General features: G+C 34.3%; 1 protein-coding gene across 1 annotated transcript; it reads left to right on the forward strand.

Moving 5' to 3' along the window:
• The first annotated feature begins 1,292 nt into the window (after nt 1–1,292).
• On the forward strand, nt 1,293–11,499 carry LOC122607474 (molybdopterin biosynthesis protein CNX1). The gene is made up of 13 exons (XM_043780451.1): nt 1,293–1,576; nt 3,581–3,707; nt 3,785–3,915; nt 6,380–6,481; nt 6,563–6,646; nt 7,299–7,526; nt 8,125–8,309; nt 8,989–9,093; nt 9,585–9,884; nt 9,997–10,154; nt 10,237–10,343; nt 10,981–11,037; nt 11,140–11,499. Exons 1-13 carry the CDS (start codon nt 1,409–1,411, stop codon nt 11,368–11,370), a joined length of 1,983 nt encoding a protein of 660 aa, XP_043636386.1. The 5' UTR covers nt 1,293–1,408; the 3' UTR covers nt 11,371–11,499.
• Nucleotides 11,500–11,982: the final 483 nt, after the last annotated feature.

Here is an 11,982-nt window from a genome sequence, read left to right on the forward strand (position 1 = left end):
AAATATATAAACATACGGGTGCTAGACTAATTCTCTGCACACAACATTTGCCACAATATTGTTAAATTGCTTATTACTTAACCAGTGTTTGATGACCTCCTATATATTAGCTACATCCTTAATTTCTTATCTTTCATAACATTTTTTATTTCATTCCATATGTACTCAGAATATTCACGCTTAACGAATAAGTGACCTAAAACGTCATGTTGTTTCTCACATAATGTTTAGAGAATTAGAGGTATATTTTTAAAGGGTTTGTTAGAAATTTATGGGTCAATATGACACGAGAAATGTAGTTTAGCCCAAGTAAAGACAACGGACAACAACTCTTCCAATCCTTTGCATTCATCATTGTGTTATTGTATATTTAAAAAATCAACATTCGATTACGGTGGGTTATGTTGGCATATGGTCTTGGTAATGTATATTTAAAAAATCAATATTGGGTTATGTTGGCATATGGTCTTGTTAAATGCTAATGTTCGTGTTCTAGTTGTGTGCCACCAACTAAGAATAAGTTAGACGTGGACACAATACGTTTAATAAAGATTATTGTCTGACATGTTACATGTAGTCCTAAAGCTTCAATGTAACATATTTAGAGGTTTTTTTTTTTTTTGAGAAGAGATTAGGAGCGAGTCTTACACGAACCCTTGACTCTGAAACATCGATAAAGCTGAGGTACCATTGACTTATCTTTTTTTATTAAAAAAAAAAATTATTCTAGAGGTGGCCATAAGCTCCAGGATACGTCTGTCATAAATTACCGGATTCATTCTAGTCTTCATCCACCATGAATTTTTTTTGAAATAAAAAATTATTTTTTCAAAGATCAAAAATAGATAAGGGGATTTGTAGGTTTTCATGGAGTATTCAAGATAGTATGTATCCATCATAGTAGGAAAAAAGCCATATAACCCAACGTGTAAAACTCTATCTTTTTTTTTTTATCTTTTTTAATATAATGATTTTTTCAGGGCGGATCTTTAATATAAAATTATACTAACCTTTTTATGCACATGAATCATTTAACATTTTTTTAAAAAAAAACCCCTCAATAATTTATACATTTTTTATTATTGAAAGTATTAACTATTATAAATAGGAGGTGATATTCGTATCATAACCTTTGATTAATTTACCACCAAAATGTTTTATTGACTTATCAAGTATGATATAATAACTGTACTATACGGTAAATATATCAACTTTTGTGGTACGAATATCAAATCCTACGTATAAATATGAAATGAATAATTATTAGTGGAGATAATAAGAAAAGAAAGAAAACAAAAACAACAGTCCAACACCACCAACAAGAATACTAGAGTAGTACAGTAAATTTGATTAAAAGTCAAACCCCCCAAAATATCAATCGGAGTGGAGTGGAGTGGAGGTAGAAGTGATGATGATATCAGTAGAAGAAGCTCTGAAATTAGTATTGGATGCATCATCAAAGCAGCGGGGGCAGCCGGTGAGTGTGTCCATAGAACACGGAGATGCATTTGGAAAGATTTTGGCTCAAGACGTTCGTGCTCCTGATCCTCTTCCTCCATATCCTGCTTCCATCAAGGTCTCTCTCTCTTTCTACCCCCCCCCCCCCCCCCCCCCACAATAATATAAATTCTTTCTTTTATGAGTTTATCCTATCCTACAATATATATATATATACACACACTAGCATGGTACCCGCGCTATGCGGCGGTGGTCTTGACGGCGACGGTGTGATGTTGGTGGTGGAGCGACGGTGAGTTGTGTATATAATTGATGTAAAAGGTTAATGGACATATTTTAAATGATAAAGGACTGGCAGTGTAATTTAATTGTATATGAAACTATTTTAAGGGGTGTTAAATTTTCAACATTACCAAAAATAAAAAGGGCTATTCTTTTTATAATATAGTATATATATAAATAGGGTGACAATCAAATGACAACCAACTTAAAATGAGAACAAATGAGAATACTTAAAAACTACATTTTGATGCATTAAAAGTCCATAAAGCTGACATAATGCATAACTAATTATCATTATTTAAGTGTTTAACAACAAATGGATCCGTCAAAATCGAAAAAAATCACGTTTTTTTTTGGATGCATCATTTTGATAATATGCATCCAAGATGGATGCACAAAACAATAAACGTGATTTTTTCGATTTTGAAGGATCAATGTGTTGCTAAACACTTAAATAATAATAATTAGTTATGCACTATGTTAGTTTTATGGACTTTTAAAGCATCAAAATGATGTTTTTAAGTGTTCTCACCGTTCTTATTTTAAAAGTGTTCTCACCGGAGTGTTACCCTATATATATGTATATATATATATATAGTGAAAAGTTATTTTGAGAACTTTTTTTTGCGAGAACCTTTGAGAACTTTTCAAATCAAGCCCAACCGATGATTATTCTTTACATAAAAATTGTTTTTTATTGTTTTCTGAATAACTTATGTGTAATTTTAAAGTTTATAATTGTGTGGAGGCATAGATTATCATCCGTCATACAATTATATGGAGATTTGGATTCTTGATCATATGTGCACGAATATTGCTATGATTACATGTGATCGACTTGCATACATGTGATCATAGCAATATACGTGCACATGTGATCAAGAATCCAAATCTTCACATATATGTATAACGGATGATAATCAATGCCTCCACACAATTATAAACTTTAAAATTACACATAAGTTATTCAGAAAACAATTAAAAAACAATTTTCATGTAAAGAAAAATCATCGGGTGGGCTTGATTTGAAAAGTTCTCAAAGGTTCTTGCAAAAAAAAAAGGTTCTCAAAATAACTTTACCCTATATATATATATAATATATATTATATATATATAAATTCTTTCTTTTGTGAGTATATCCTATCTTACAATCTCTTATATAAATAAAACAAGATTGGGATGACATCAATATTTTTTAAGAAAATCTTATTTGGCATCATTAAGCTTTTTCGTATTAATTATTTATTTTATATTCAACTAATTATGACATCATCTATGAATTTTATTTCTTAGTCCCATCATTTAAAAGTTTTTAAAACTATCAAGCCTATTGTAAAATAAGCCTAATGTATAATAACTTTTTTTTTATGATGTAGTTAGGTTAAATCTTCTCTTTTTATTATAGCAACATTGATAACTTGCCATTAAAAATATAGACATTTTTACCTTACGGGTTTTTCTATGCTTCATTATGATAATAGACATGTATTTACAAAACTCATCCCATGCAAAGGTTGGAGGGCCTTTTTTACCATTTAGGTAGAACCTGGAAGCAGCCTCGCTACTTAGGTACTTAGGTAGAGGTAAGGTCTGCCTACATCTTAACCTACCCATACACCGTCGAGGTATTGAGGCTCAAAACCCGCGGAAGGCGGCACTGAGCAGTTACTTAAATGTATTTACAAAACTCGTTTAGAATACCCGGGTTGAACCCGGGCTAATTAGCTAGTAATACTAATAAATAAATACGGCAAAATTCCACAAAAATAAAACCAACTTTACAATGCTCAAGTATTGTTCCAACACTAAAAATATTTAAAATCCTTGCTTGTGGTTGTAGGACGGATATGCTGTAATAGCTGCAGATGGTCCTGGTGAGTATCCGGTTATTATGGAATCAAGAGCAGGCAACGATGGTCTTCACGTCACTCTCACTCCTGGAACCGTTGCCTATGTTACTACTGGAGGTCTCTTTTGTTTTTGGTAAGGCTTTATTCTCAGAGTCTTGTCTACTTAAAGTATATCTTCTCTCTCTCTCTCGCAGGCCCAATACCTGACGGAGCTGATGCAGTTGTGCAAGTAGAAGATACCCAACTAGTTGATACCCCTTCATCTGATACAAAACGTGTACGCATCTTGGTTAAAACCAACACCGGAGTTGATATTCGTCCTGTGGTAATAACTTGCTCCCTTCCCCCCCCCCCCCCCCCCTCTATATTACATTGGTCAAAAAAAGTTGGTTGTTAGGAATCGAAGCCCAGAATTATTAAACGGTGTCGAGAAGATAATCTAGGAACTATTTCGAGCCATCTAAGCGGCAAAGTAAACTGACCAAATTAGTTCAATCTAAGAGGTTTTGAGGGTTTTGGGTGCAAGCCTTTGAGCGTAAGAGGTTTTCTGGACGAGTATTTCATGCTGTTTGCCTCATATGCCATTTCTTCTATTGGTGGGCTCTATTTAGAATCCAGTTTTGTTTAGCCTATTTAGGTTTTTCTTACTTCTTGTTGAACATTCGGGGGTTTGCCTCCTGCTGAAGTTAAGTAATTACATGGTTTAATGCTTATTTCGTTTGGTTGCATTTGATCTAGCTTGGCTTTGTTATTTATCTGAATATCTTTTTTTCAGTACACTATATGAATATCTTTTTTAAATTTCTTGCTAGGCAGATTTTGCCAAATATCTTATTAAAAAATGGGTACCACAAGCCTGTCTATGCATACTACATGAATTGTTTGGTGATATCTACATGGAAATAGCTTTGTGCCCATTATGCTTTCTTGAAAAGCCAAGTGAAAAGTGTGGAATTCCCTGTCCATACCATTTATAGGCCTCTAAAACATAAGAAGCATGAGTCTAGGAAGATTGCGACTGATACTAGGAGGTTATGAAAGCGCTTCAAGGTGGTGAGATTATTAATGGTGGTGGGCACATCTATAACTTTTTCATAAAGCACAACGGGTAATGGTTTTGTAGTGCTTTTGGCCTCAACACTTGTTACAGTGGTTCCTTCAATGACTGTCTTCATCTCAGCTCCCCCCATATCCCACTCTAGTGGGGTTGGATATCGTTGTACTTGTTACAGAGGTTCCCACAAAAAAAAGACTACAACCAATTAAAATAATGGGTCTGATAAACTTTCCGAGTAAATCAGAGAAGTTAGCTGGAGATTGGTGAATGATTTCTCAACTCCTTTATTAACTGTCATTATTAATGTATGACCCAAAAATAAGTGGTTTGAGAACGTAGAGGAGAATGACTCCATTTAAAACACTCGTTGGCTACTGTAAGAGATGGCAAGCTGGTTTGCAGCCTTAGTTAGGGCAGATAAAACCACAATAACACAATACTAGCTAACACAGACATGTAATACGGAGGAATAGACCAATGAGGTTCATCAGTTGTGTCATGGATGGTTGGAAATAGTTTAGACAATGGTGATCTGGTTAGATGATCTTGATAACAACCACGATTAACTGGTTTTAGTAAACCTTTTGGTAGTGCATTTCAGCATATTGATGGCTCGCTTGTGATTTTCGTTGATATTTGATCTTGATGCAGTGACCTTGTCCATTCTTGATCCTAATTTAACCTTGATTCCCATGACCCCTTTCGTATAAGGCAATCTAGCATGGTTTTGTAGCTGATATGATAATAAGTGTTTTGGGCTTCTGATTGCCTTAGAATGCAGCTGGCTCTACTTTAAAATTGTTATACACATGCAACTATAGTAAGGCGATATTGAAAAAAACAATTGTGTCCGAATTGCTACAAATTTAATTGATAGTTTTGGCAGAGTGCCTATAGAATTCTTTTTACTAGAACTTAGGTAGTTGCAATCAGGGCCGTAAACAAACTGAACGTTCGACGAACCGTTTGGCTAGAAGTTCTTTCATGTTCCTCTATTCAGTTAAATGAACAAACATGAAGATAGCTCTCATTTGTTCATTTAAGTATATGGACGTTTGATAATGTGTTCGTGAAAGTTTGTTCATTTATATTCATTTGAATATGTTCGGTCTTTGTTTACATACATACATCTATACTATCTTATAATAATTATCACTTTCTCTCTCATAAAAGTGTTAGATGGAAAATTACCATTTTATCCTTTATAAATTAATTTACATTATTAATCATTTATCTTCTAAATTATATCTACTATCACTTTACATCAATTACATTTACACAAATTACTTACAGAGTTGCACCCACCATGAACACCACCACCACCACGGCCACCGTCACCACCAAACCGCCGCCGCATCGCGCGGGTACAATGCTAGTACATACATATATATATGTTCGTTTATGTACTTGAATAACTGATTTCTAATATCAAAAGCACAATCAACCATGTCCGATAACGATTTTCAAAAGCTGAATTTTTGTAACGTTGAATTTGAATCCTAACATTTACTTCTATCTTAAGTTCGTTCGGTTGCGTTCATCGATGAACACAAACAAATGAACACGAATACAGTTTGATGTTCGTTTATCTGCTTGTGAACCTTTCGCTAAGTTAATTGAATGAACATGAACATGGCTTTGTTCGTGTTTATTCGGTTTGTTTACAACCCTAGTTGCAATATTCTCCTCTTGAAGAGTGTATGAGAATGTTCATAAAAACATTGTTTAACAGGGGTGTGACATAAGCAAAGATGCCATAGTTTTGAAAGCTGGAGAACTACTGGGTGCTGCAGAAATTGGGTTACTTGCTACAGTCGGTGTTTTGACAGTGAAGGTATCACTTCACTAGATTTGTATGGCTAGATTATATTTTCTTCATGAAATGATGTCTCTGATTACCAATATTATCACGTAGGTATATCCTACTCCAACTATTGCTGTGCTTTCCACGGGAGATGAGTTGGTAGAGCCTACATGCAAGTCTTTAAATCGTGGTCAGGTACTGCACACTTGTATATATGAAAGAAAAAGCTGCAAATTAAAACCAAACTTAAATTAGTAGGAGTATCCATAGATATCTTCACTTTTTTTGTTGACACGACCGCTAAGTAAAGGCTCCATGTATGTTTATGAGCATAACACCTATTTTTTTGTATAACAAAATACATTAGAATGAGTGCAAAACTTGTGCCGGCCTCTACAAGTCCAACCACTTATCAAATATCATATAAACTTATAAAAGTTAGAAATAAATATTGTGTCGTTTCTGGCCTCTTGCTTTCAGTTTTACATTATCTACTACTTACAAATTTTGGCTCATCTTATTTTGATTAGGGTTATGTAGTTTTTCTCAGATAATTCATGTTTAACTTGGATCAATATAGCCTCTTCTATGATCAGCTTAGATTCTCAGTTACTATTGCAACTAGTTGGTACTAATACCCTATTATTAGAACTCAATCGATCTTGGTTTGTATAAACATTCAAATCATTAGCACTTCGAATACAGCTAAGGAACTGATAGTTTGCTGAGCCCTTTCTTGTAACATAGCATGTAAATAGAATGTTTTAAAACTATGTTTGTTTTGAATTTTGGTACTTCATGTGTCAGTTTGCTGCCAATTTCACTTCTTGCTGGCTTTCTTTTTTAGATTCGGGACTCCAACCGGGCAATGATTGTTGCTGCTGCAAAACAGCAAAGATGTAAAGTTATTGATCTTGGTATTGCTCGTGATGACGAGGATGAAATCAAGACGGTTCTGGATAAAGCACTATCAGCTGACATTGATATTCTTCTTACTTCTGGTGGTGTTTCTATGGGAGACCGGGATTTTGTAAAACCTTTTCTTCAAAATAAAGGCAGAGTGTATTTTGATAAGGTGAAAGATGGATTCCTCTTCATTTTTTCGTCATCCAGCTTTTCATTTATATATATGCTCATTGCATCAGATGGGAAATGACAAGAGGTCATAAAGCTTGCCCCAGTTAGTTTTCTTACATTATTAGATGTGACAAAAAGGCAGAATCTGGCCCCTATCAAAATAGGTCATGTTTGTTACGGGACTATGGGTTGACCTTTAACACTTAATCGGCTAATTTATTTTATGAATAATTAGTATGTGAAGTATGATTACATTTGTAATAATTATATTATTCAAAAATAATTTAGTTACTTCGGTAAATTGTTTAAGTGGTTTTATGCTTTAAAAATTATAAAACAAGCTGGACTACTTTCGCATCATCTGATACATTTTTATTTTACTCGTAGTTCTTTTTTCATTGTACTGGTTTGGCTCGTTAAAGATATATTGATTATAATGTAACCTGGATAGGTCCATTCGTATATATATGTGTAGAAGTTGCCATTTCTAATCATTCTTTAACTTTCTTGTTACTTTTTATCTTTTTGTCTTAAAGATTATGATTTGTGGTTAGGAAAATAGAAAAGAAAGAAAATGTGAAATATCTCTGTTGCAGATTGCTATGAAGCCCGGAAAACCTCTTACATTTGCAGAAATCGCAACTCAGTCATCAGACAAACAGAAAAGAATTCTTGCGTTTGGTTTACCTGGTAATCCAGTTAGCTGTTTGGTCTGCTTCAACGTCTTTGTCATTCCATCAATTCGTAATCTTGCTGGATGGACAAATCCACATCTTCCAAGGTGTTCTTTTGTTTCTGGTTATGTCATTTGATATACATGAATCTATATATGCTCCCCGCGTTGCGGGAGGTTATTTCCAAATCCATTATAAAAGAATTATTTAGGATAAGAATTATTTTAGAAGAGCAAAACATAAATCTTAAATGTAAAGAATGGTGTGAAATGTGAACCAAGTAAATGATGTAGCTTTAAAGTTTAGGTATATGAAAGAAATTCGTTATTTAGTAACTTTTTTGGTCATAAATTTTTTAAAAAGTAAATTGTAAAGTTTAAATATATGGAGTTGTGAGAGTGTAAACTAAATAAAAAAAATGTAGTTGATAAACTCATATCAAATAAGCTAAATATGTAATTAAATAAAATATGGAAGTTAAGTTCTACATTTGTATGGGGTGGATTATTTGGGTGTGGGTGTGTGTGTTGGGGGGGGGGGGGGGTCGAGAGTTCTGAGTTTCATCCCAGGTACTCGTGTAATTTAGGAGTAGACGTAGGATTGTTTGCCGTTCAAATAAAAAAAGTTGCAAATTTGTAAGCTTAAAAAATTTTATAGAAGTTAGCGTATTGTTCACCTGGTGAACCCGCGATGGAAATTGATATTACGTAGTATATGGTAATGGTGGCTACTTTGCAATTGTAACTGATCATGAAACCTTGGATTCTCTTGTACCGTATGTTGCAGAGTACATGCTTACCTTAAACAGTCGATTAAGACAGATCCAGCTCGGACAGAGTTTCATCGGGCCATTACTAGATGGGAGAACAATGCTGGATTGGGATATCCAGGGTATTGCTTCTGGTGTATATTTCATGTAATATGAGCATTAAGTTGTGATCATTCTGTGTATGAACTTTATAAATTTGCTGATTGGTCTATCCTTTCTTATAGAGGTGGCAATTTTTGACCCTCTACTTATAAGTGGTTTGATTTGTACCATGTTTTATCTCTTATGGGTCAAAAGGGTATAGAAGAAAATTCATCTTACAAGTCAAATGGGTTGAAAGTCACCCGAGGTGTATTTTAGTGCAAAATACCTTCTAGATCATTTTATGAATAACAGTAGATTAATATTGATGAAAGATAAGTTTTGCAACAATAATTAGTTTATAGTTTTCGAAAATAGAGTAGTGGTTTGGGTCAGCCTGATGGGCACCAAAATGAACGTGTTGACCTGTTACCCGACCTGGGTATTTTGCCACCTCTACTTCATGTCTAATGAATCTGTTGGTCAAATAGAAAAATATTTGTGATCTGGATTTTGTCTCTTTTGTTTACAGATTTACGGCCGAGAGTACTGGTCATCAATTGAGTAGTCGTTTGCTAAGTATGAAGTCAGCAAATGCATTGTTAGAATTACCAACATCAGGAAAAGTACTTCCTTCTGGAACTCGGGTATCAGCTATCTTAATTTCTGATATAAGTGGGTTGGCTGTGGGGGATGATATGTTACCATTAAATCTAGACAATGTTACACAAAGTACCATGGCAATGAAAATAAGTACCGATACACCCACATATAAAGTTGCTATTCTTACAGTGAGTGATACTGTTGCATCAGGGGCAGGACCTGATCGAAGGTATTTTACACTTGGTTATATTTTCTTATTAGGTCATGTATCTATTTTATCAATATTACTTGTTAGTTTTAAGAATTACAATAACAAGGAACTGAAACATGTAAACTGGCAGTGGTCCTAGAGCAGTTGCTGTTGTGAACTCTGCTTCTGAAAAATTGGGAGGAGCAATGGTAGCTGCCACAGCTGTGGTTTCAGACGATATTCCCAATATCAAAGAGATCTTGCAGAGATGGAGTGATCTAGAAAAAATGGATTTGATATTAACACTTGGTAAGATATTTAAATTTGGAACTCTAGTAATATCAGTTTTGTCCTAGTTAAGATTCTCTAATAAAGTGCATTTTAATGATAGGCGGTACTGGCTTCACGCCTAGGGATGTTACACCCGAAGCAACAAAAGGCGTAATAGAAAAGGAAACCCCTGGACTTCTACATGTCATGATGCAAGAGAGCCTTAAGGTATTTTTGTTACTGGAAACATTATAATTACTATATAGTCTTTGGCATGATGCTTTTTAAAGAAGCACATTGGACCTGACCATTTACTTATCATCAGGTTATGTTTAATTCTAACGGATTACACAGGTAAGATAAAAGAAACAACTAAAATGGAAATAGATCAAATGGGTCGAAAGTTATCCGAAGTGTTTTGTAATGCATTAAAGCCCCTGATCATGTTATTATAATCTTTGTGTCATATATCTTCTGTAATCGTAGTTGAAACACTACTTATAAAGGAAATGTATTTGTTCTTGAAAATAAGAGTTTGGAGTCGTCCTAATCTGACCATTTTACCAAAAGTCCAAAAGCTACCCGAAAACAGACCCTTGTGAGCCTCTCCCATATTGTTACGTCTAACGCTTCTTTTGTTTCCAATAATTAAACAAGTTGTGCTTTAATACTCAAGAGAACAAACTGGGCAGGCAGTCAATTTACAAATCTTCTTCTCCAAAAGCCAATAACTATTAACAAGTATTGTTAACAATAGTTTCTGTATCACATTTGCTTTGTAAAAGTCATATTGCATGTATTTTGTTTGATGAGATCGGATGTATTTTTAGAGACATTCTATTAATTTATACAAAAAATTAAATAGGTTACACAGTTTGCAATGCTTTCACGTGCTGCAGCGGGTATACGTGGATCGACGCTGGTAAGGGCTTCTGATTTGAAGTGTTAGTTACAAAATGTCCTACTTGAATGTAAACAAATCATAGTCACTAATTATTTATAATGATGTTATTTGATATGTTAGATCATTAACATGCCGGGGAATCCAAATGCGGTTGGTGAGTGTATGGAGGCATTACTTCCGGCATTAAAGCATGCTTTGAAGCAAATTAAGGGGGATAAACGTGAGAAGCATCCACGACATATTCCTCATGCACAAGCAGATCCAAAAGATGTATGGGAACAAAGTTATCAGGCTGCTAGTAATGATGGCAAACAACCACCTGCTGCTTTGCATAGTTGTGATTGCAAGTAACTGTTTTTTGCATATGATGTGGATTCTTTAAACTTAAAAGTTAAGAGTTACATGTTGTAAAATCGCTCACAAAGTTGTAAGCACTCTAATCAAATAATTTTTGTCGTTAACGTATCGATTTTATGATTATGTGATGTATTTTTGGTTAAATTATGTGATACAAATTTTTAACAAAAATGTGATGGTCCCTTCATATAATGAAATTGTGATTGGAGACTTGGAGTGCCCTCACTCATGCGAGACATCCTTCCTACATGATTTTGTTAGCTTCAAGGTCTGGCATAGGCTGTCTTAATCGGGTTTGCGCGCTAGAGAGCTCCTTCGAAGCAGAAATACCTATTTCAAATACTCAATAGGGGAAAACCACCTACTAATTCGTCCGAAGGCATAACGATTAATAGGAGTAAGCCTTGCCCCCTTAGATCTGAATTTAGGTAAACTTAAGTCCAACCCTCATAGGAGGACACTTATATCGTAAAGTTGGCTGAAATGGGGGATTCGAACCTTAGACTTATAAGTCATTAGAAGAATTTCAAACCACTACATTAACTCATCATTTTATATAATTATAGTTATGTGATGTACTTTTATTTTTATTTTTTATTTTTTAAG

This window comes from Erigeron canadensis, chromosome 7 (genome assembly GCF_010389155.1).
Source record: "Erigeron canadensis isolate Cc75 chromosome 7, C_canadensis_v1, whole genome shotgun sequence".
Lineage (NCBI taxonomy): Eukaryota > Viridiplantae > Streptophyta > Magnoliopsida > Asterales > Asteraceae > Erigeron > Erigeron canadensis.